At 46.2% G+C, this 25,317-nt stretch overlaps 1 protein-coding gene across 7 annotated transcripts in view; it reads left to right on the top strand.

Annotated features, from left to right (window-relative positions):
- The first annotated feature begins 390 nt into the window (after window positions 1-390).
- Window positions 391-25,317, top strand: part of mecom (MDS1 and EVI1 complex locus) — a 137,715-nt gene continuing 112,788 nt past the window's right edge. For all 7 annotated transcript variants that reach the window (XM_053423476.1, XM_053423475.1, XM_053423471.1 and 4 more), the window contains exon 1: window positions 391-755. In XM_053423476.1, coding sequence (XP_053279451.1) covers window positions 719-755 — 37 coding nt within the window. In that variant the 5' untranslated portion in view covers window positions 391-718. The remainder of the gene's footprint in view (window positions 756-25,317) is intronic.

Below are 25,317 nucleotides of genomic sequence, written 5' to 3'. Positions count from 1 at the left end.
CATCGGTTTGTTTGTGTGATCGGTGATGAATTGGACCATTTAAGACAGAAAAGGTGCGCGACAAGGACCGAGGGCTGTTATAATGAACGTCATCGTCGATGTGTGAACATATCCCATATGACAGAGTATTGCACGGAGGGATCGGTCTTTAACACTTTGTTTTATTTTTCAAGAAAAAGAATGTGCGTGCATCATTGTGGTTCGCTGGATTTCAGATGCTAAGATATTTCTCTGAAGTTTCATTTATTTTTTTACAAAACTCTGCACTGAACGCATCTCCATGACAAAGTTCCCTCATGCGTCAAATCCACAAGAGCGCACGACCGAATCTGAGGCAGCACCATCGTTGATTCGTTTTTTTTTTTTTTTACAGTGCAGGCTCCGCTTTCTCACTCTGAGAGCATGAGAAGTTGCAGCTAAAAGCAGACGCGTCTCCTCGGTCCACGCACGCAACGTCTCCAGGTTGAAACAGCACCGGTGATAAATCGTCCCCAAACTTTTTCTGGCACTTGCTGCCCGGCACATTTTTTTCCGGGGGGGGCTGTGCGCATGTGCGAAGGTGCCCGGGACTGACAATGCTGGAGAGATAGCGCGTTTGCTTTGGATTGAGAAAACCCAGAGAAAAAAGGGGGAACCGCAGAGAGAAAAAAAAAACAAAAAGGAGGAAAAAAGATCCGAGAAAAAATCCAAACAAACCCACGCCGAGAGACTGGGCAGCATGAGGTCCAAAGGCAGGGCACGGAAACTGGCCACGAGTAGGTGCAACATCCCTTTCTTTTTTTATCCTTCTCCTTTTCAAACATGCCGTGTTAACATCTTACCTATCGCTGCTATCACCGCGTCTGCTTCTACTTTCTGTAACCGGTTCATTCTCCTACCAGAACAAATGCACACGTTCACGCGTAAAGAGTGACAGAATGGTGATGTTGTCGCGACAGGAGAAGTGAGTGGAGGAGTGTAAACTTTAAAGTTGAGCGGAGCGATGGAGGAACTTTTGTGTGCAGGGCTGTCCGCTCCTGTATATTGGATTTGCTGGTTGCATGTAGTGGGCGCTGTAGCTTAATGTACTGGGTTAAAATCCCCGTGTCCTGTGCGTCGGCAGTTGCATCGTATTAGCTGCCCGGTGCTGCAGCGCGTGGTGCGGCTGGGCTCTTCAGCTTTGTTGCACGCGGAGCAAGTTGGATTTTTTAAATACAGGAAGAAAGAAATTTAAAAACCGATTGATGGAGAGAAACGAGGAGGAAAGCAGGATTTAGGCAGACGTGGTAAATGTTGCAGTGGAGGGGATCTTGTTTCTGAGGCATGCAGTTCGCTCCGAGCTCCCACGAATGCACCATGTGTGTTTGTAGTTAGATTTCATACAATTCTTGAAAAAACAAACAACAAATGCATATAGTGTAATGTTTACATTTATTTGTATACTGCAGTGTTATATTTTTTGCTACACGTGGTTTGATTTTTGCAGGACGCAGATCCTCGCTCTGTTTGCAAAAAAAAAAAAAAATCCTTCAGGATAAAACAATAACTTCAACTATCCAATTAGTTTGATCAAGTGAAGTGTAATATCGAAACACTCTCTTCATTAAATCGAGTTCATTATTTGGATCCACTATAATAAGTTATGCGAGCTGATCGATAGAGCTGCTCATGCATTGATTTGCTGCAATAAATTATCAATAATTATATTGTGTTTTCTAAAGCTGCTCCAGTCTTCATGTTGTAGTTGTATTTTTTTCCTATGATGTTTTGCATATAAACATGTATGTGTTCTGTTGCCTTTCATTTGAATTTTGTCTAAAACTAAAATGCACATTTAATTAATCTGATTTTTTTTTGCAATTTAACTTTTGGAAGAAATTAGGCAGGTATGTAAAAACAGAATAACAACAATACGATGTAATGACCCAGGCCTGCACTATTTTAGTGTTTGCATAACATGTTATTCAAAGCAGGTCATGAGTTTTCAAAAAACTTTCATTTTGATCAGTATTTACATTGTGCATGTGGTCCTGCATTTTATGCATTAAAAAAACAAGCAAAATAAAATAATATTTAAGAAAAACAAACAATGTGTGCAATAGCTGCATTGTAATGTCTGCACTCCTTTGTACAGTTGATGCCAGCAGGCAGCAGGTTATGGAGAAGTTGTTACATGTGTTTGAATTGCTTTGGCCTCGCAGAACTATCAGAGCTATAATAAAGACGTATTGATGCAGTTTAATCAACATATAAACTTTAGTACTTTAGTGTGATTCTATTGAATGTGGTAGGGACATGAACGTGCACGCGCACACACGCACGCACCGTCGTCGTCATCATCATCATCATCATCATCATCATCATGAGGAAAGAAACCACTTGTTTTTCTTTCTGTCTGTGACTGTGAAACACAACACTTTGCCTCGGAGTAAGACTTTTTATTACCGTGCACAGAAACGCACCCAGAGGAGAACGAGCAGCAACTGCACCATTTTCTGCATATTTGACAACCATTAAAGTCCTTCTGTGAATAGGGCAGCTACAGCCTATTATTCGCTGTGTATTTAAAGATTATTATTCTCGGGACGGAGGGTCTCTACCTCTTGGGTCAGAATAGGGGGGGGGGGGGGGGTTGTGTGCGTCCCCCCCCTGGCGGAGCGGGCTCGCCCTGGCCCCCAGCCAGGTCTGCACAGTGTCAACAGTGAATATTTAAATTCCCAGACCCCTCATACGGGCTCTGCTGGTAAATGTGTTCAGTGTGTGGCCGGAGAAGTCGTGCTAAAAACGGGCATGTGCGGGAGGGCCTCCTTGCAAAACGGTCGTGTGATTTCCCCCCCCGAAAAAAGAGGAGAGAGGGTGCATGCAGACGAGGTGATGGAGAGGTGGTAAACGTGAGTGATTGATGGAGGCTGAGCTGATTAGGCCAGATGTAATGTGGTGCCGCCGCAGAACTCGCGTTTGCTTCCCCAACTAAGTTTAGCCATCGAGGCGCGCACATGCCGGCCGCACCCCGCGGTGAACGAGATGGAGGGAGAGGAGGTGGAGGAAGAGGAGAACTTGCACGAGTCGAACGCCAGCTCGGTGAACAGGCCCAATTAAAGAGCCACTTAGCATATTTGTGTCCCAATAAAAGCGCTTTGATTGTAGTGTGTTCAGGGGGCTTTGATAAATTGTCAGGAGTCATCTCGATAGCGATTAATCTCACACGAGCCACTGGGATTTACGCATCTGTATGTGACATGTAAATCAGAAATTTGGGATAATTAAAGGAGAGGTTCCATGACACATATTTTGAAGCTTAACAAGTGGCAGCAGCATTGAAATCACAGGAGTGTGTGTCCACAGGCCTGCAGGATACACACGTTCATCTGATACACATTTTGAACATTAAAGCAATACTTTTGATCAATCACTCACTGATCCGCCTGTCTCCAGAAATGTGCATGTATATGCCTTATCTTTCAAATTGACATCCCTGATCGGGAGATGTTTATGCATGTGTACGCGTGCATGTGCGTGTTTGTGTGCGTGTGTGTGTGTCAGGCCTCCGGATCTCGCTGTCCGTCTCTCCTCCTCCTCTCCGCAGCCGAGGAGCGCGTCGTCCTCCTCACTTTGTGCAATGGGCCGTGCATCCCGCGTTTGTCTGGCGGAGCTCATTAAAAACGGTTAATAGATCGGCCCATTTAAAAGGTGAGAAGGAGCGGGCCGGCGCGAGGGAAGTGAAATAGAGACCCCCCCCCCCCCCCCCCCATTAAACAGGCCCTTGTTGTCCCGGAGCGGAGCTCTTTGCCTCAGCTGCGCTCGGTGCCAGAGCTCCGTGCGCAAATGCCCCAAATCTCCCTCAGTGCACAGGCGCACGGGTCGAGAGTCAGTGGGGCCCGCGGCAGAGGTGACTCCTCTGTTCGGTTGGCTTATGTTAATGCTGCTTTGAGTTCGATTTTTTATGCAAATATAAACAAAAAATAAAAAACCCTAATGTAGTTTTTTCTTGCACTATAAGGGTTAAGTCTTAAATAGCCAAAAGAACCCACATTGGTTTGATATGGAAACTAAAGGGGCTATTACACATCACCGCCAGGGTAAATAAAGATTTCCTTTGTAACGTTTCAATGCAACATTCAATAACTTAATCCCTAACATTTATTCTCCCCTTTTTTAGTTTGTGTGTTTGCTTTAGATGACAGATTGTGCATGAAACGCTCACTTAAACTTGAAGGAACGCCACTTGTACCGCTGACACAAATGCTTGTTGTGTAAAAGGTTTCTGTCAGTACCTTTTTTGTAGAGGAGTTACATTTTTCCACTTCAATGTCACGGCCGCGGAACAATTATAGGATCTGTCTGCAGAGGTTGTGGAAGTGAGCAAGCACACTTCCACAACATGCAGCGCAGCATTTCTGCCTGTTGTAATGGGACGGCTGCTGAATGCTTGTCAAACCAGGTGTAAAGCATGTCACGGACACGTATGCACACAGAAGCACATGCAGCCTTTGTGGGGTGTATTAACTGTGTTTCCGAGGTACAAGCGTATGTCTGTGTGCGTCTGTGTGTGTGTGTGTGTGTTGGTGGGTTTTGGGTGGCGGGGGCAGGTTCACTGTGACCCAGGCCCTCTCATCTATCAACGCCCCCATCTGTCTGACATGTCGTCCACTTTCCGCCTCTCTTTGGTGGGGAGAAGGGTTCGTCCCCCCCCCACCCCACCTCTCCCAAAAAATGCCCCCTTATTTCGGAAGGTCTCCGATGTTAATGAGTCGTCCAGGAATCGGTCTCAGGGCTGTAAACACAGAGCTGATGAGGTTAGTGGTTTGTTTATGCACTGTTGTCACCCACTTGAAGGATGGCCCCCATGTCCTGAGCAACTGGGGAGCTTCCAGGGCCCCGTCGAGGGTCCCCCCCCCCTCCCGGGCCCTGACACAGCAGCGGCCCTGCCCCGGGGGCTTCTCTCCCGTTTCCGCTCCCCTCTTATCCAACTGCACTTCTCCATCTCAGCCCATCATTTATCCGAGGACTTTCGCAATGCCTCGAAAAAAAAAAAAAAAAGCACACACACAAGCATTATTTTTTGGAACGCTGCATGCTCCGGTTGGCAGGTACAGAAAAAGTGAGTCTCCATGTAATTGTGGTGTCGTTGGGTGTTGCGCTGATGGGTGAGGCGATAGCGTGTGTTTGTGTGTTGCCTGTGCGGGGTGGGGGCGGAGGGGGGGGGGGGTATGGTGCAGCGATTCCAGACAGGGCAGTGTGGGAACACCGAGGGATGGATGGAGGCAGGGAGGGTGGGAGGTGGCTGTGCAGCAACATGTCAAAGCCTGGGAACCGCTGTGTGTTTACCACAGGGAAACCGTACCAACACAGAACAATGAGTGCGTCGTACCCCTTCTAAATAAAAAAACAGGCATTTCTGCTTTCTTCTCCCCCCCCCCCCCAAAGGTCATGGAGTTAGAGATAGGGAGTCCACACAAAAGCCTCCTGTCTGTCGGCAGTCTGGTCTGGCCCGGTGCGGTGCCAAGGCTGAGGTCATTATCAACAGAGCGGTCCCAAGCTAAGCATATTTTTCATAGATTGTGCTTGTGTGTGTGTGTGAGTGTTTGCTGGAAAGGGAGGCGAGGGTGGTGCATGTGGCCGGGCCGAGTGTGGACGTGCGGTTTTTCAGAGCGTATTTCCCGAAAACAAAAGGCCCCTCTGCGGAGCGCTCACGTCCATATGGCTGTCAGGTTGGTGACGCGCTGCCATTTTCTCATCGCAAATTGGCCCGAAGACAAATGACGTTTTGCTGAGTTGAAAAGTTTACCCTCGGCGTCAAACTGATTTGTGTCCGTTGTGATGTCTGAGAAGTTATAACGTCAACAGATTGCTGATGGTGCGGTTCGCCGGGGGGGTATTAACGGGGCGGTGTGCGAAGTTGGCGGCTCCTCGGCGCGCCGCGAGAGGGGCCGTCTGTTAGCTAATTAAAGAAACTCAATCATTTTATACTCCAATCAATTACCTGGTAGCAGGCGGCAGAAGCAGGCCCGACACTCTGGCCTCATGTCTCACATCGGCTAACTACACTAAGTCACTCCACTACATTGTTTAGTGCTTTTATGGGAACGAGGACTAAATAAGAGGCTTGATATGACTTCATGCCGACTGCCAATGTGTGTGTGTCGTGCACTTTACACTCCACTGCAGATATAGTGTCCGTTTTTCATGCGGTATGATCGTTAACTCTTCAAATTCAAGTGGATTTATCACGTCCATCCCAGTTGTCCATATCTCAACGACCCTTTTGGAGAACACCAACGTTCTGGCAGGTTCGCTATAGAGTCACGTGTGTTTGCTTGTGCACGTTACTTTTTTAATCTCTCTCCCGGAGGATTCAGAACAAGAACAGTTGTTTTGGTTTTTTTTCTCTTTCTTTTCTTTTACTCTTACACACTGGAGGCAGCACACAGCTATAAACAGGAATTACCCAACAATCGCTTTGTGAATGTGGTGATAACAGTGTGTTCCAGCACAGCTCGGGGATCTCCCTGGGCGGAGCAGGCTGGCCCCATAGGGATGGAAGGAGTGAGTGAGGGAGGGAGGGAGGCATGGACATAAACGGGGGGAGCAAAACAAGAACATCAGGTAATGCCCAAAGCGGGAGGGGCCGGACAGAACAGGGCGTTTATAGTCTGCGAGCATTTTTTTTTTTTATGTACTGCCAGTATTCCTGGACACCTTTTTATCTCTGCTGAAACAACCACATCCCACCTCCCACCCCGAAGCTCATCAAGTGGTGACCTCTAGAGGAGATGTGAGGTGGGGCTTTCCAGATGAAGTCCACCACATCCGCCTGATTGTGTCTGATAGCAGCCGTCTTGCCCAGGTTGTAGTTACAATGGGAAACAAAACAGAGTTGAAAAGCCATGACAAGCTGTGAATTCATAATTCAAAGTGAGAGAGTCACAGGGACACTAAAGCCAAACTAGCAAGGTCTACATATATTGAAGGTGGTATTTTATTGTGAAACATTTGCCCCGCCATTGACGCTCCGCTGATATGAGCATCGCACAGTTCTTGAGCTTTTTATGGCCAGATAGAGATCTAGATCTAGTTTTCCACCATTAGTGAGGCGTGAATCACCAATGTTCACCTCACTGTCCCGCTCCCAATCCCCTGTCTGAGAAAAGGAAACGTCCCGTCCCTGTCCTGCAGAGATCTGTTCTCGATGAACTCCCCCCCGTGCGTGGTGTGGGCCCGTGTAAGCCGTGCACCTTTTGTGTGTGCACGTGTGTTGCTGGTCAGCCAGGGTCGCAGCAGAGGAAAGAATGTGGCCGTGGAGGAGGAATGCAGGGCTGATTAGCGCCGCTTACCTGTAAGTGAACTGGACGTGCCGGCGTGTGATGAGACCGAGGAAACGAGGGAACAATAGGACAGTAGAGATTCCTTTCCACGCCGCATTCCAGCGATCCTGCGGACAGGGCCCCCCGCTCAGAGCTTTGATGAACCCTTCTCGCAGCTTCCTGGGATTGTCGCTCCTCCACAAACACAAAAACATGAAGCGGTACGCGAGCGGGGCCAGGGAAGAGAGAGCACGGCCCTCCTCAGGATGTCCTGTTTTGATTAGCGTTAGCATCCTAAAAGCACCATAGGAATATTATTCTAACACGGAGAAGCGCTCAGTGGTGACACATCCACTTCTTTCCACTCTCTGACCCCCAGGGTCAGATACACCACAATGAGCCAGGAATCAAAGAGGTGCTCCTCACCCAGTTATATGACTGAGGAAATCGTGTGAGGAAAACACGGTGATTCAACGATAGGGAGAGATTTCAATGCCTGTCAACAGGTGGATGTTACTATGCCGATGCTTTTAGAAACGTTTCAAGAAACACCTGACAATTTCTGAAGTGATTATTAAAATAAAACAAAATGGTGGCATTTTTTGCAAAATTTGCACGGGTGTTTTTAGTAGAGATGGAAAAGGTTTCTAGAAATGCCTGTCTATCCAAGAATGAGCAGATGTTCCTTATTGAATGAGAAGTGTAACTTTTAAGAGACAAAAATATTTAAGTTTGTCAAACACGCAAATGATTATAGTTATAAATTAGTTTAGTTCTGTGAGACATTTTATGAAATTTAATCTCAGTGACTAACCTCTCCTTACATAATAAGGCTTAACCCTTACCCTAACCTGAGCTCTTATACATTCTGATTCCCAAGTTACGTTAGACATTAAAATAACTTTTATTCTAAAGAAACGTGGTCGATATCAGATGCTAGATTAACTGAGGGCTAGTCTGAAAGTAAGTGCTGTAGCAGTGTATTCTGAGCAGCAGTGTCCTCTTTCCACAGCCCCACACTACATCTTTCCTGTCTCCTGTGGAATCAGAGAGCAGTGAAGCATTGCAGCATGGTTTGTTGTTCTGCTGTTGCTTGAGGGCTTTAGTTTGACAGGAGGGCACCACTTTGTTCACCTCAGTGTCCAGAGGGGACCCCTGGGGGCCGCTGGGCCTGGATGTCTCTGTCAGGGCTCTGGCAGGAGTGGGGCAATGGGGGCCCCCGCTGCTCAATGGGTCAGCGGACAAGCTAATCGATTTTATCTCCGTTTCACACACCACGACAAACCCCTACTGGCCTGATATTCACATGTTCACCGTTCAGAGGATTAAGCTCCTTCCATCTTCTGTCTATCTTTCTTTTCTTTTTTTTTCTCTTTCAGTTTTTTCTTATTTCTCCCACCACATTTCTACTGCTTCTAATTTGTCTTTTATCCGCTATGTTTTGTCTACATCCTCTCTTGTGTTTTATCTCTACCTCCCCCCTTTTTCTTTTTTACTTTTGGAGGGAGCATTTTAAATATAGCCTCCGTGCCCGACTCCATGTTGGCTCTCCCCCTCGAGGGAGGCTGGTGGGCGGGCGGAGGAGCCCTTGTTTTCTCGGCCATTCCTCTGGATGAAGCGTTGGAACAAGGGAATGAAAGCTTTGGGAAAGGTCTGGAAACTTCCCATTCATCAGTGTAAGGAGATACTGCGCTGACAGTTAGCAGACGGCCGGCCAAGTACAACACGGGACAGCCGCGTGGGCCCGCAGCGCTCGGCTCGACAGACAGACAGAGCAAGACCAGACCAAACACCCCACTCATCTCTGCTCGAGGAAATAACATATGTTAGCATTTTAGGCCTTTATTCCGATTCTCTTTGTCGGAGCTACTCAAGTGCGAACAGTAGAATAAGTGACTGATTATGGGGGCAATCATAACTAGTATAGTAATAAAGAGGAGCAGGGGGCAACAATGTTTGAGTGCCGCAGACAAATAATGATCACATGCTGCCATTTAAGTAATGGAACAAACTGCGGTTAGGTTCCGTTTTTTTTCTGATTTGGCAAAATTCGACAACTCTTTCTAGTTTGGGCCTTAAAGGCATTGTAAGTTGTGTGCTTACAAACCCTTTCACTATACACTTCCCATCAGCCACTGCAGCAAGACAGTTTGTATGCACGAATTCTGTAACCGCAACACACCTAGGGTTGAATCTTTATCGATTCTGATACTGGGATGCAAATGCGGACATGTACCTGTACAGGGGGCTAGCGGAGATGGGACCCGAAGATTGGCTGGGCAGTGCATGATGGGACATTGCAGGTGTGAGCCTGTGTCTCTCTGCCCGGCCATTAATCGCTGCCATCTGACAGTTCAATCTACGAGGGACGGAGCGGAGCAGCCGGCTGGTTACCAGGGCAGGTCATTACTGAGCACGGAGGCAGCCAATCGCATCAGCGATCAATGACAAAGGCAGCAGAGGAGAGGAGAGCAAAAAAGTGAGGGAGCAGTGGAGAAAGGTGAGCGAGGCGATGGAGATGTAAGAATGAAGGCAGAGGAGAGGAGAGGTATGGCAGGAAGAAGGCAGTTATGCTGCTGAAGGTCAGTTTCCTGGTTGTGGAGCGGATGACAAACAGGCTGTCAGCCGCCAAGAAACGGAGATATTCATCCGATGCTGCACAACTTAAAATATGGGCCTCTCGCACGTGCACACACTTAAAATGTGCACAGACACAGTCATTGCCATAGCAGCTTGATTGAGAATGCAGCAGGGGAATTTAGTGTGAGCCATTGTTTTATGAATTCCATATACAAGGTGTTGGCAGGCTGCGCTGCCCTGTTAGTGGTCGGTTTGGGCTGCGCTGTGGTAAAAGTAATGACTGACCGAATAAAAAAAAGAATTCAGTTCATGAAAACGCCGCAACTCCCCTGTGGCTCCGCCTCCCCTGCCCACCGCGTTACCACGGGAACAGCTGCCATGGCGAGGACCGTGCGGCGGTGTTTACCCAGACCCAAGAAGTCAAACACAGCCCCCCCCCCCCCCCCCGACGGAGGGAATTCCAAACGCTTTACGACATTTATCATATTTCATTACCCAGCAAATGTCATTTTCACCTTCTCACCCATGTTTTTCCTCAGACTCTCTCAAAGAAAAGAAAAAGAGACGATGACGATGGGATTCATTGGCGATGTGGGTGACAGTGTTTGGCCGGGGCTCCGGTAGAACAACAGGGAGATCTCTCGTTTTCTCCCCAGAGGCCTACAATAGCACAACTGGTCGTTTATCCTGCACTATCTCTCAGCAGATCCACTGGCCCTCTCTCCAGGACACAGATTCTCACACACACACACACAGACACACACACATGCACAGGCCATCCCGTGTAGACACCACTGAGTGATGATGAGTCATTATAGAGCGGGTGCCCTTCGACCTCCTGCAGTCTTTATGGATCACTCTCTGGCAGAATCTTATTCCCTAATGCCAAGTTGCTGTCCATCTGCCTGCCTGTCTGTCAGACGGTCAGGCCCCTAAGTCTCCCTCCGTCTCCTTCTCCCATACTCTCTCTCCCCTGAGTTTCACACACCAGTTCATCCCAGACATCTCCGTCTCTGTTTATTTGAATAACAAACAGGAAAAATATCTCCTTTTCCCATTACCAAATGTTTGAACGTGATAGTTTCCCTGTAGTCCGTGGTGAGAATAATGGGCGCAAGTGTTGATTTGTTCCAAGATCATTTTTAGATGAACTTGAGAACGGGCTTCGAAAGTTGTCTGTTATTTATCCAACAGTGCGGTGCAGTTCAGAGGAGTTGCATGTACTCACCCTAACTTACCATGTACTGCAGTGTTGAGATTGGCATGCGCCATCACTTCAGCTGAACGCACGGTAATCCAATCCACGTCTTTGCATGTAAGTGTTTTCTTCAAATCTATTTTCCTCGCTCGCATGTGATCATGGTAATTCGTGCAGCGCAGCAAAGGGGAAGGCGGAGGAAAGGAGTCAGTTTGGATTTCTGCACGTCCTCTTCTCTTATCCGACGTTACTTTGTTAATCCAATACTACCACTACGCCAAAGGGTATTCTGCGCGGATCAGGCCGCTAATATGTTTGTTGTGGGCGCCAGCATTTGATCCTTCTCTCGACAAATGCAATTTGCTTGTCTTGATTTGATCAGCTACAGTAACATATTTCCGTGCAGGCGGGAGCATGTTAACCCTCCAATACAAAAGGAGTTACCATGTCTTTTTTTGTGTTCTTTTTTTTTTGTGCATCTGCGAAAGGGGAAACTCTATTACAGGTGTCTTGGACCGCGGGGCCCTGCTGTCTCTGATGAAATGCTCTTTGGGTGTTAATGCAATTCTGATTTCGCAGAGTCTGGAGACAAGCCACCTCTGGGGTTTTAAAACTGGCTCTGAAAGGCAGAAAACAAAGTCTGGATCTGAACTGTGCAATTACAATGGTGGAAACTTTGAAGGGCACTTCCTGATGCAGCATAGTAATCTCCTCTGGGACACCAGAGAATGATGCTGTATAATTTTGGTGATGTTTTTGTGGAATAAGCTTTGTTATATGTATGCACGGAGCATGCGACTAAAGTGGTACTGTACACAGCCAGTGATATATGGTATGCCTTTGACATAGAATATACTGCAGGCAGGCTTTAGCTCTGGTGACAGCTGATGGAAAAAAAGGGAAACGTAGTTCTGAGGTAAGATACTTAACATTTGCAGATCTTTGTCTTTAACTTTAATACTTGTAACTTTAACAGTGGATGCTGAGAAAATTCACCAGATACAAAACCATCCCTTCATCCCACAGCATACATCAGAGTTACAGTGCAAAAAGAATGGCAGCAATATCAAACCAAGGCTTTTAAAAAATGCAAAGCTGAGGTTAAAACCAAAGTAATATCTGGGTCATAATGTGTATTAACTGAAATACACTTAAAAAGGGCTATAGTGTAATATAAAATTCTAATAAATTGCACACACAGCTCCATAAACATGCTTACATTTTTTTTTTTTTATCAAGATCCAGGAAATTTTCACTTGGAAATCTGGGAAAAAGTCAAAAAGGTCTCAAATCTCAAAATGTTGGATAAATTAAAATTGAAGTCCTGAATTCGCCCATTGATTCAGATCTGCAGGGAAATGTAAGTTGTTCTGTATGTTCTTTCCGGACCCATGTTGCATCCTTCCACCAAACTTCATGTTAATCCGTCTTTTAGTTTCTGTGTAACGCTGCTGACAAACAAGATGAAGAAAATATAACCTCATTGGCGGAGGTAAAAACTATAAATTACGATTACACAGTACTTGAATTAAAAAAAAAAAAGCAACATTTTGAGCAAAAAATGTAAATGCACAGATTTTCTGCATTGTTTATTGTTTAAAATAAAAGCTTTCATGTTGATTAATGCTGATATGTGAATGTCTCACATCGGTCCTTTCATCAGCCAATGGATTAATAGGTAGTGCACTCAGTATAACATCTATTTATTTCATGCCTAACATTAGACAATTGCGTAAACTTGGTTTTTACCATTTGATAGTTCTAATGCACATTAAAAGGAAACCTCGCCACAGCTGACCCCACATTTATATATCACTGAAAATACGACTGACTCGCAAAACGAGTGACCCATTTCAGCCCCTCAGGGTTCAGAGACATAGGCCCCATGCTACCTGTCACACCGTCAGCCACCCTGGGCCCCACAGATCAAATACAGGTATGATTTATATCCGCTGTCTCAGCCTTCACACTGCATGTTCTCCTGCGCTGGAGCTGTTGGTCAAACCCAACTGCAGCAGTAATTTGTCTCCTTACATGTGTAGGAGGCGAAGGCCAAAGGTCAGTGAAATGAAAATGACCAGACCTGACTTAATTGTTGTATCTATTTGCAGTTTGCAGACAGGATGTCGGTCCGAAGGTCTATCTGTCTATTTGTCCATCTGTCTCGCTTCTCTCCCCGGCGCCATGTTTTGTGTCAGTGGGTCGAGACCCTCCGGCTGCAGTCGGCCATTATGGGCACTGATCTGATCCAGCAGGAGCACAGAGTTCACTGAGGGGGATCTCTTTATGGACAGATAGCATCACTTTCACAACATACAGCCTAATTGAAAAGTTGTCTCTGGTTTCTCTGGACCTCTAATTGTGCAAATAAAGGTCCCTCTATAAAAATGAATCGCTTCAGTTTGAATTATAATCAATTTTGCCCCATATTTTCCAAGTCTACAAAGCCTACTTTTTCATCTATGACTTTTCAACACCATTATCCCTCCAATTTCCCTGCCAGCTCGGCACGTGTGACAGGGTTAAGCCAGTAAATTGTGGAGAGAAATGCTTCCTGCGTGTAATTACATTTATCATATATAATTAGGAAGTTCTGCTCTGTCTACACGTGACGACCCTTGACCTCGAGTGGTGTTGCCAGACAGCCAAACATGGCGTCGCAGAAGCTTCTCTGTGATGTCTCAGTTGTACCAGAATTTCAGATGAATCTTTCATATCAAAACAACATTTCATCCAGACGTACATTAGACTGATCCTTTGCCAGATTTTTATAACTTGACAAAGTTTTGGTCTATTCATGTTTGACCATTCACACCTGGTTGGTGGACTATACAACAAAAAAACGCCAAACCCAACTTTATTGAACCTTTTTGTGGGGGTGGGACATGTGGAAAGAATTAATCCATAATTTGTTTGCCACTGATCAAAGATAGTCGTGATAAGAAGTGATAAGGGGCCTGTTGGGCCTCGGTAAAGTTTTGTGCTCCAGTGAGTATAAATTCTGTCATATAGAACTGAATATAATTCTTAGCATGTTATAAGGTTGTCATAAGGTTATAAGGGTAAACAGGATTTGGTTTGAGAACTATTTTCTAAGTATCTTTACCACGTAGAAATGCTTCACTGCAGGAGAGGTTGTACATGTCTCTAGTTGTGTAACTATAGGTTTATTACAGAAGCCCTTCAGTAAGTCTTAAGCTTACTTGGGCTCACACAGTGAAGCCCTCTCTATTTGTTGGTTCTGTGTGAAATACAGCCGTACGGCAAAACTCTGCTAAGTATTTAAGCCCTTCTCTAAATCTTGGTCTTTCTTTCTCCCTTTGTTTCCTTCCCTGCATCTTTCTCTCCTTCTGCCCATTGCTCTGTCATTTGTTCTTCCTTTTCCTTTGGCTTGTACCCTTTTTGTGTTATAATTCCCACCTATTATTTCTGTCCGGGGCCCTCATTAGTCATGTCCCTGTCAACCGCCAGCTGCAGACGTACACACACACACACACACAGACGAAACCGCACAACCGCACACATTCTTGCACATGCACAGGTATGGAAGTCATCAAGGCAAGGTCAGAGGTCTGCCTCATTACCCGGCTCCAGTGAAAACTTGGTGTGTTTTATGCACTGGTATCAGAAAGCGGGAGGAGGGAAATGAGGGGAGGAAGAGGGGGGCTGACATGGGGAATAGAGAGAGCAAGATAATGAAGAGGACTGATGTGATTTTAGGAGAAGAGAGAAGGAGACGTTTACGTGAAAGAAAAACTTTTCTGTCTGGTATCACCTGTTGTACCGATCAGTGCAGCCACAAGAAGGCACATTCTTTATTTAGGTGGAGGGTAGAATTGATTGATTGACACACACACACACACACACACACACACACACATAGTACATAGAATTGGAGCCTGCGACAGAAAGCAAACCAGGAGTATGTGTGCATGTTCAAGTTCAGAGAGGTCAGAGAGGTGTCTGTGTGTGCTTCAATGTGTGTGTGTGTGTGTGTGTGTGTGTGTGTGTGTGTATGTGTGCTAGAGGGAGTATGGGGGCTGGGAGTGTCAGCTGGGACCAGTCAGGGGGACACTGGTGATGCAGACTGACGGGGGACATAAACACTCAGTCGTACGCTGAAGGGGCCCATTGTCTCAATCGCCGCCATGCCAGGCTCCCTGTGTAATGGAACGATCGCTCTCTGTATGTTTGTCTAATTGCCCAATCTGTCTCTCTGTCCCACCGCCTGTCTGTCTGTCTGTCTTCTGATATGTCTATCTCACTGTTTGACTGGGCCTTTTTGTGCCCCCCTTACACACCGCTTCATTCCTGCCCACACATGTGAGGCATGTCCGCTGGATGAGCTGCCTGCTCTCGGGTCACTGTTTCTGTTTTGTGTCCTGCAGCCAACCTGTGTGTTTACAGTCAGTAATTCAACGCATAATGACACGCTGCATGTCTCGGCACTTCTTAAATTAAAAGAGAATTCGGAAACGCACAAAAACGAAACACAACAATAGGCGTTGCACGTTCGCTTTTTCTGCTCCTCAAAATTGACAAAACTTTTGTGTTTTTTTTCACGGGCCTTGTTAGCGGCAGGTGGAACTGTTTGCAGGTCCGGTGGTACGGAGCGAGCCAGGGAGTTATTAGCTGTGGGATTTCGGAGCCGCAGCTGAGAGCCCAGAAAGGAGGCAAAGGTGTGCGGAGGATATGAGATGTTTGGGGTCGAGGTGCAGGGACTGTGATGAGGTGTGTGAGATTAATGGGAGTAAGAGAGGGGGGGGCAAGAATAAGGGGTGAGGTGCTGAGGACATGTCGAACGGTTGTTAGGGATTTGCATCTGTGTGTGTGTGTGTGTGTGTGTGTGTGTGTAGGAACCGACCCACATTCGTACTGGCTGTGCTCAAATTTTCCAGTCGCGTTCTCACCTGGATTTCAGATCCTTAACCCTGACGTCCTGCAAGATCAACTCAAAGCTCAAAGACTGTTTTATTCATTCCCCAGTAAGGTTTCCCATCAGCAGCCGAAACGTGTGTCAAACAAAGGAGAGGGACGCAGAGACAGAAAGTATCAGATGTTCTTGAATCGAGGGGTTCGTAAGTATGGAGGTGTTTAGAGGAGGCCAAAGTTCATCCATGTCTCGGGGCTGTTTTATGTGTCTGCTGCCACTCTCCATCTCAAGCTTTCACCTTCTGTCTTCTCCCAGTTAAATATGGTTTTTTAATAGAAAATTCGGCTAACCACACTTTATTAAAGTATGCATTTAAAAGTCTATATTTAAAGTATTTATTTAAAGCATGTAGGGCGTTGATAATTAACATTTTTAAGCAATTTTTAACAGGTTTAAAAGTGACCACATCCCGTGAAAAGTATATATATAGCCCCGTTTATGTTCTATACACTTTCAAATGCTTCCAGGTGCTTTTTCAGCGACACACACACACTTTTGCCCGAGCTCATTTTTCTTTCTCCTTCTTTTCCTTTTCTTTTCTTCACCCAGCCACCAGCTCCAGTTACTGGCACTGCCATGTTTAGAAACGGAGGCGCATACAGAGGGCTGAACTGTAGTAATAATCCAATTAGAATAATAAGTAGCCCTGTGATTGGCACTTCAGTCAAACACTGAAGGGGCTTTTACGGCCATGTCTCTTGAAGGACATGCTTCCGTATGCCGGCCTCCTGTTTGCACACATGAACACACACACACACACACACACACTCACACAGATGTCCACTTCGGTGGCTTCCCTCTCTCTCTGTCCGTATAGTCCGCGCACAGTGTCTGTTTATTGTAGATGAGGTGTGGATGTTTATACACTCTGCGGAGCAAAGCAAACCAGTCCGAAGTGTGAGGTGATTCTCAAATAATCCTCCTCGTTCTCTGGCACATCCGCACCGTGTCGTCCCTACTTGTGTTATTTGTTCATTTTGGCCCCGTCAGTTTACTCACTCCCGCAGAGAGAGAGAGAGTCTAAATTGCTGACACATCTGGATACCTGACTAATATAATAAAGTTAGTATCTTGAAGGAATCTTGACCTTGATCTCTAAATTCACAAGTTTTCTCCTTTTCTCCTCCTGTTTAAAAAAGCAAAGTAAATTCAGAGCCAGTATAAGAGGTGCATTAAATAGATATATTGTTTATGTCTTTTTTCTTTTATGCATGTGGAGCACTGACATATCGTTGATATATTTCACACGACCTCCCACTTTTAGACGGGCACTGGTTCTGGAAGTAAATTTCAGATAATCTTTGAAAAAAAGTCTGGAACCAGGTCGACCAGCTACAAGTTGAATCGTGATTTGATTTTGAGTAATAAATACAACCGAAATAAATTGGAAAATGGAAAAAAGCTCAAATTTCAAGACTCGACATAACTATTTTAAGAGTGAAGGAACCACACATCCCATAAATCATTGCAAATGATGCCTCAGCAACGACTAACAGTGCTTCTTCTTGAATTTAACTTTGTGCTTATTTTCACTCCTTCGGACTTTCATCAAAGTCTACCTTGGTTACAGTATAATGGCTCAGAATCAAAAGCTCTATTCAGAAAATACTTCCGCAACCACACTGTTGAGGTCTATGATAATATCTATTGTAGTTTGTCACCACAATAAAGTATAATAATAATACAATTAATACTTTTATTCGCATTTAAGTGACGATCAGTTGTTCTCAATTTCATAAAAGGTCTTTCAGCGCTTTGTGTCCTCGCAGCACATCAGGGCCCCGGAGGTCACAGAGGCAACAGTGTATCATGAAATCAAAACAAATGATTTTGTGTAGATGTCTTTTCACAGTCTCGCTTCTTTTATATTTTTTCTTCCCTCCAGAAGCCTGCGTATTAGCGTTTGTATAAATACATCATAGAAACACACACAATGGCCAAGGAGGGATGGATGTCAGTGGTCAGAGCAGATAAGAATGACAAAGCTCTACACTAAGCCACGTCACCAGCAGGCCTCTCACCTGCCTGTCTGTCACACAGAGGCACTCAACCATCACCGACTGATTGTTTGTGCCCATGCATGTGTGTGTGTGTGTGTGTGATTGATGCGCTTTGCCTTCCGTCAACTTTACCCTCCTACCACCACCGTGCTCCCGCCTCTCTCTCTCTCTCTTTCTTTCTCTCTTGTCCCACCTCCGTCTGGACTGTCAGGGAACGGCGAGGCCTCGGGAGATAGCGGCGCTCTCTCCTGGCCGGCCCTCGGGCCGCTCTGTCTCTTTCTCTCCTCCCTGTGCCAGTCACCTACTGCTGTGGGAAAAGCAGAGGAGATGAGGCCTTAAAAAACAGATCATTGTCCGCCTTCTAGATTAAAGCCAGAGAATGTGAGCATTGTCCACTGAATGGCTAAACCTTCCTGCTGTCACTCAAACGCTGCTCTGAGCGCTACTTCATGTCTAAGAGGCTTATCTGCACTGAAAGGCCCCTAGCTGCTCTGGGGAGAGAGGACGTAATGAAGCGTGTTTTTTTTTCTCCCCTCTGTAGGGAGAAACCTGCTGCTGGGTGGTGTGTGGGTAGGGGTGATGGTGGTGGTGGGGGGGTGTTAGGGGATTCAGGGGGTGGATGTGGCCAGTGGGACAGCTGCAGCACCAGCCCCCCCCCCCCCCAACCTCTTCCAATCCTTCTAACTGCCCCTCTCGAGAGAATTGTCATTTATCTAGTCTCACATGAGAGGGAGCGCTCTTTATATGCGGGGGTTTACAGGCCCGGGCCCGGCGCAGGCAGGATAGAGGGGACGTGGGGACATTATGTGGGGACGTGCCGAGGGACCTGCCCGTTGTCCGCGCTCAGCCGTCTGTGGGGATGATCAGCAGGCCGCTGATGTGGTCCCCTCTTTGTGCTCCTCTGTTTGAAAAGGGGAAAGTTTAAGTGCTGCTCGCATTCAGGGCTGAGGGCCGGCAAGACAGGGAGGGTTAGCTAAGCTCCGAGGCCTCTGTGTGTGTGTGTGTGTGTGTGTGTGTGTGTGTGTGTGTGTGCGTGTGTGTGTGTGTGTGTGTGTGTGTGCGTGTGTGTGTGTGTGTGTGTGTGTGTGTGTGTGTGTGTGTGTTGACATTATCATAACCTGTAATAAGAAAAACAACATTTCATTTGCGGCATCACTTGAGTCATATGTGGAAATTCTGATGAATGATGGTTCTTCTCTGCTTATGTCATCACGTACTCATCAGAATCTGTATTATTGCCGAGCAGATTTTCACCTTTAAGGAATTTGCTTAACAACAAACATAACAAACTTATTAAGTAGGGAAATAGGAGGTGAGATGGAAAAAAATCAAGGAGTAAGTGCTGTAGTTCAAGATGAAAGATTTAGATTAATAATTAAGAAAAGTATACGATACAAAATAAATATCTACCTGTACAATACAGGATAACAGCGAGGCTCCTTGCAGACCCATTAAATAGATGTATGTTTGAATGAAATGATTTAAGAAGTGAAATCCATTAAAAAGATAAAGGCCTCACATAATATTCTGTACCTTTATTTACATTCATAACTAGTTTCTCACTCTCCTATACAATTTTTCCTTTTTCTTGAGTGCTGTCTGAGTTAGAGACAAGATGACACAATGATTCACTTCACGAGCACAGGGATGATGCTCTCCCTCTCATCCTCTCATCAAACCACGAGCCGCGCATGCACTCTCCTAATGTGACCCCTGACCTGGGCATCTTGCGGGGTTAGCACTGCCTGCGCCTATTCTGCACCGTGTCGGGAGGTCAAGTGGGCTGGAAAGCCTCATCATGGACCAGAGAGGTTGTCGGCCCGGACGAGGAACGGGAGGGGGACGTTAAGTGGTGTGGCCCAGCTGTGATGGGTGGCCCAACGGCCCATTTAGAGTGTCAACCCCATGCTGGGAGATGGTACATCCCGACGAGCCGAGGGGGACTCCGTGGTACCAGCCGGCTCTTGACTCTATCAAAATGTCAAAATATGAATGTCAAATTGTAGGAACATCACTTCAGCAGCATGTTCTGATGGAAGCTCCCGGCGTCCTGTGGAGCTCTGTCTTCCATTTGTGGCTTCAAGAGCTAAAGCAGAGGCAGAAAAAAACAAGGTTTGAATTTAAAGAGCTGTTTCAGTCTGACAACGCTGCAGATGTCCCCTTAGAAAATAAAACGCAATCTGCCGTGTAACAGTAACAGTATTCAAATAACCTCCTTTATCTCACAAAATGCTTTTGTCCATCTCGAGAGGATGAAAATCGGATTCCTGAGAATCTGAATGTTAAGTAGAAAATGATTCATGGGAATGATCGCTACATATCAATGATTCACATATGACAATGTGCCCACGCACCCAAGAGTGATAGGTGCCACATTGTGCGGGAGACGGAGAGTGGATTTGAAGGTTCTTTTTCAGTAAACATTTAAAAGAGTGGAGAAGTGAACAAAAGCGTTGAGAAGGAGCTGTTTTGTTGCCCCTTTTTTAACCTAAATAGGCGGTCTGTCCGACCGAGGCCTTGGCTTCAAAGTATTATCCCACCCATGCAATTACCATTTCTATCAACTGGGGAGGAAGATTATGCTTTTTGGGTGTTCTACTGCGTTTCTTCCAGTGGATTCACTTGGTGAATGTGACACGTTTTGTGTCTCCTACCCCCCATTGAATTTAAAAGTTCTCTATTCTCCGGGTGAGCTGAGGAGAGTCCTACACGCGGGCTGAATAGACACTAAATCTTTCAAGGTTAGGACTTAACCTTCTCCCACTCTAATTCATCTTCAAACTTTAGTCTGAAACCAATCAATATCAGATGATTGGTAAACAATGTGCAGTGTCTGATAGGCAGGTACCGAGGGCCCTCAATGGGATTGCAAATGCTTTGTGCGTCCCGAGTCGCTTTTGCTCTAAAGCACTGTCACAAAAAGTGAAATTACCATTCGCTTGGAATGATGCCATTCATCTTTGTCAGAGCGCCAAGCTCAGCACGCAAGCCGCTCCCCTCAAATTAATTCCTTGTTTTGCATCAGCTGAATTTGCCCAAATCCAGGAGGATGGCTCCGGCTGCACCTCGGCCGCCTTCTTTAATGTTGCAATTCCAGCTGATTTTTGCTGCGCACAGGGCCCCATGCCTTTTATTTGCTGCCTAATTCACAAAGAAAAGGAAATAGATATGAAAATAAGTTGAGGAAAACAAGATAAATCTGGTTGTGAAATTTCAGAGGACGTGTATGTCCCAGCCAGGAGAGTCAGAGGGACATAACGCACACACATGGCTCCTGAGAGCCCAGCGTGACGCTATTTGTCATTTCATGTTGCAGGAGCTCCTGTACAAAGGTAATGTCCTCCCACAGGCTCTTACCCATGTAATAAGAAAGGAAAACATAGTGGAATGAATGTCTGATTCACTTGCTGTCCTGCATAAGATATTCCACAACACGTCAGGAGAGTTTAAGTGCAATTTAAAAAGACAACATTGCAAACAAATGTATTTATATATTCTGCATTTTTTATGTAAAACCCCCGAGTAAAGTGTGCAGCGCTGCACAATTTGGAAAGAAAACGCATTTAAAACATTTAGCCTACAGCTCTGTCATCAGATCTTAAAATAGTGGAATTCGATTTCCCTTGAATGAGAGACCTACTTTTCCACTAGAGGGCTGTGACTTTGTTTGTTCTCTCTCTGCCCGCTCCACTGAAGTCGTTCCTGCCTGCGGGGTAACCCAGCCCTGCCATCGCGGGCCCTGCCAGCATTTTAGTGGTCGCGTCTTTGTTGTTCTCCCTCTCCAGCCCATGTACAGTCGATGTTATCCCAGTGTTGTTTCATGGTGCGGAGCCCACAGTGACAGCAATGATGGGATTTTAAAGAGCGGGTTTGTCCTCGTCCTTCACTGTCTTCTTCTCCCTGTCGGACTCAAATGCTAAAAATGGTTCCGAGGCTAATTTATGGTCTGTGGCAACTGCGGCCGCTGATTTGTGAGCCCCTATGTTTGTGTTTATGGAACATGGCTTATTTTTCCTCATCTTATCTGCCGGCAGATGGACAACATGGTCTGACAGGGTTTATTTAGATGTTTGCTTTTTCCGGCACAAAGTATGATGGAGTGCAATTACCAGGAACGGAGAACGATGCCCTTGGGTCAAAGGCCTTTTCCTGTCTCCCTCCCTGGAATCAGATGACCAACGTCTCTGTACCCGATACCACATGTAAGTTACACAGACTTATGTATGTAGTAGAGAAGAGAAGACTACTGGAGATAAGTGGGTCAGGCCTGAGAGACCGTTCTTCACCTCAGACACCTGCACCTCTCCACAGAGCCCCCATCGAGGGCCAACTTTGTCCCCTGTCTGTACCATTGTCAGCTCAAGGGCCCTCCAGACTTCCCTCTGAATACCTCCCTGTGCTACCCCAAGTGGACTCAGCCCAGCTCTCCCCGAGAGACAGACAAAACAGTGGATTCCAAAGCGCTGGCCCCTTGGCATTCCCCAGCCTCTGGGAGATAAAGCGGGGGAACATCGGCCTGATTCACTCCTCTGCTCTTCATCCCTCTCGACAAAACTAGGGGATCAGGAAGAAGAGGAGAACAGGAGACTTGCGAGGACTAGCAGTGGGGTGGTCTTTGAGGTGGGGGGGTGACTGAGTTATTAGTGGGCACTAGTGTAGTGCTGCCTTTCCCCTTTGGTCCTCTTCTCTGCGGTCCCTGATAAATGACTTCCACTGGGCTTACTGGGGAGTGTGGGTGGAGAGGGAAGTGGAGGAATTATTCCCTTCTGTCTGTCTGTCTGTCTGTCTGTCTGTCTGTCTGGCCTATATTTAACCTGCCGCCTTGACAAGATGGATGTTTCCAAGGGACGGCTCCCCTCAGTATAAATGAAGCCATTATACTCTCCTCTCTTGTCCTCTCAGAAGTTTTTCATTAAAAAAACGTTGGAAGTCGGGCTGAAATAAAAACCTGAGCACAAACGCAGACGTGCTGGGTCACCGCGGCCTCTGGTAGGACTGTTTACATTAGTGCTGCTAATTTGACTGCTTATTTTACCTGAGGCAAGTGAATGTCTCACACTCACACACCCAGACTGATATAGGAGATGTTGGTAGGCCACAAAGTTTTTTTACACTAGTGCCCTGCCTGTTCTAAACCTGCCTGTTTCAAAACTTGGCCTGTGTTAATGCTCCAGAAATACTTCGGAAATGTTTCCATGTCATTGGTGAGTCCTCCTCAAACAGTTCTACAATATACTGTTACTTTAATATTGTTTGTGTGCAGAGCTTTTTATAAACAGTCTATGGTGCGGAGGAAAGTTTGTGTTCATCCTACCTGGTTTATCTGCAATGAAGATTTTATACTCTTTATTTCATAAAGTTAAACTGAATTTGCTTTGTAACTGTTCACGTGTGTGACTTTTATATAAGTTTGAATGGCTTACTAAACCTACTCAAGTTCACAACTTTTCAAAATAAAACTTCACAGCTCGATAAAAAGCGTTGCAGCAACAAAACAAAAACTGCGAATATATTCATATTCACAATGATTTCGAAATGCGGTGTCAAGCATTTGGGGACCACTGTTTTATCTGAGGACGCAGAAGACCACACGTTCAACTCGGTCCACAGACTGACCACTAGTGAGATTTACGATATATGCCTCCCGCATACATACAGACAGAGGTTTGTGGAATTGATCGGTAGATTGCTCAAGAAACAACCCACTGCAACTTCTTCATGCTCAAGCAGACACAGCCTCCATGCTGCATAGTGCTGGTGTGGCTGTGCCGGTGCAGGCCATACGCGGGGGACTGGTGTGGAGGAGTTGGAAGTGATTAGGGAGAAATACGCCTGTCTCCCTGTAATGTCAGTAATAGGCAGGAGCACATCAAAGTCCAGGCCTGTCAAAATGATCCGGATCAAGCCGGCCCCCATCTGGAAGCCATAACTGACTTTTCACTCATTTAAACACTCTTAAAACACACTGAACAGACATGGAGCTCCCGTCTCTGCTCACCACTCACCACCACTCATATCAGCACCCTCTGCCCTCTGATTCCCTGCACATGTGTGTGTCTGTGTGTGTGTGTGTGTGTGTGTGTCTGTGTGTCATTACTCCCTCACTGCCTGCATATTCTCCCGCCGCCTCTTTATGCTTTTCCAAGTTTAACGGCGGGCCCATATGTTTCACATTTGTGTATTAGGCTACTAATTTCTGATGATAAATGTTTTCAGTCACCCTCTCAGCCTGGTTACTGCAGACTACAGAGGATATAACATCCATGGAGCGCCCCTGAAATCCTGAACTGATCTCCACATAATAAGTAATGGACACGCAGATCGTTTTTTAAGGCAGTGTATACATCTGGTAAACCACGAAATCAAAGATAATATTATTGTCTGGAGGGGATTGAAGAATGCAATCAGGTGCAGGCCCATGTTTCTGCTTCAGCTTCAAGTCCAGATAAGTATCTTGTCAGCGCGATAACGACGCGGCGCGTTCTGAGACAATGACGGAGAGCGCCTCCCTCTCACTCGCTCGCTCGCTCACACCGTGTTGACTGGACATATATTATCTTTCCAAACACAAGTCGGACACGACTCTAAGTGTATTTTAATTGGCTCCGAGCTGCCTTCCTAAAGCAAACAGCCCGTGGTGTGGCTGGTGGTGCGGTGCGCTCAGTAACTGACGTGTGGCCCGCTGTCGGGGTGGGGCTGATCGCCTGTCTGTCCACTCGGCCGACAATCAGTGCAATACAGGACTCCATTGTTTTTGTGTGTGTGCCCATGTGTGAGTGTTAGTTTAATTGGACTGCATCTCGCTGTGGGTGAGAGTTATGGAAGAAAAACTTTGTTGGTGTTTCACATTGGAAGTAGCGCACACTTGCTACCGTTACACATTAACGCCCGGCAGATAGCATCTTGATTTAAAGTGCAAGTGATTTAATACCAACAATTAAAGCAGGCATGTCAGCAGGCAGCCTGGGCCCCTGCTGCGGCCGGACAGGGAGTGGGCCCTCTCTCATATCTCCACCAGACAGGGAGACAGGAGGGCCTCTGGCTCCACAAACCACCGATGCTGCTAACGCACGTTACTTCTCACTCCCGACCTTCAGAGAAATAGTCTTCTTGCTTTCTTTTCTTCTGTTTTTTTTACCTTTGTAAAAATACATGGACCCATGGATCAGAAGTTCCCACTGACGAATGATGCAATATGTCTTTTGTTTTCTTTTAGTTTTAAACATTTATCCCAGCTCACTGATTGGTTCAAAAGATTGACACAGGGGTACCCAGTTGCTACCCGGCCACCGTTGAACAATCATGTCTGTTGTTGATATTGGC

The sequence above is a fragment of the Pleuronectes platessa genome, chromosome 5 (assembly GCF_947347685.1).
Source record: "Pleuronectes platessa chromosome 5, fPlePla1.1, whole genome shotgun sequence".
Taxonomy (NCBI): domain Eukaryota; kingdom Metazoa; phylum Chordata; class Actinopteri; order Pleuronectiformes; family Pleuronectidae; genus Pleuronectes; species Pleuronectes platessa.
The sequence above is the reverse complement of the archived record's forward strand: the minus strand, read 5'-3'. Positions and strand labels throughout refer to the sequence as shown.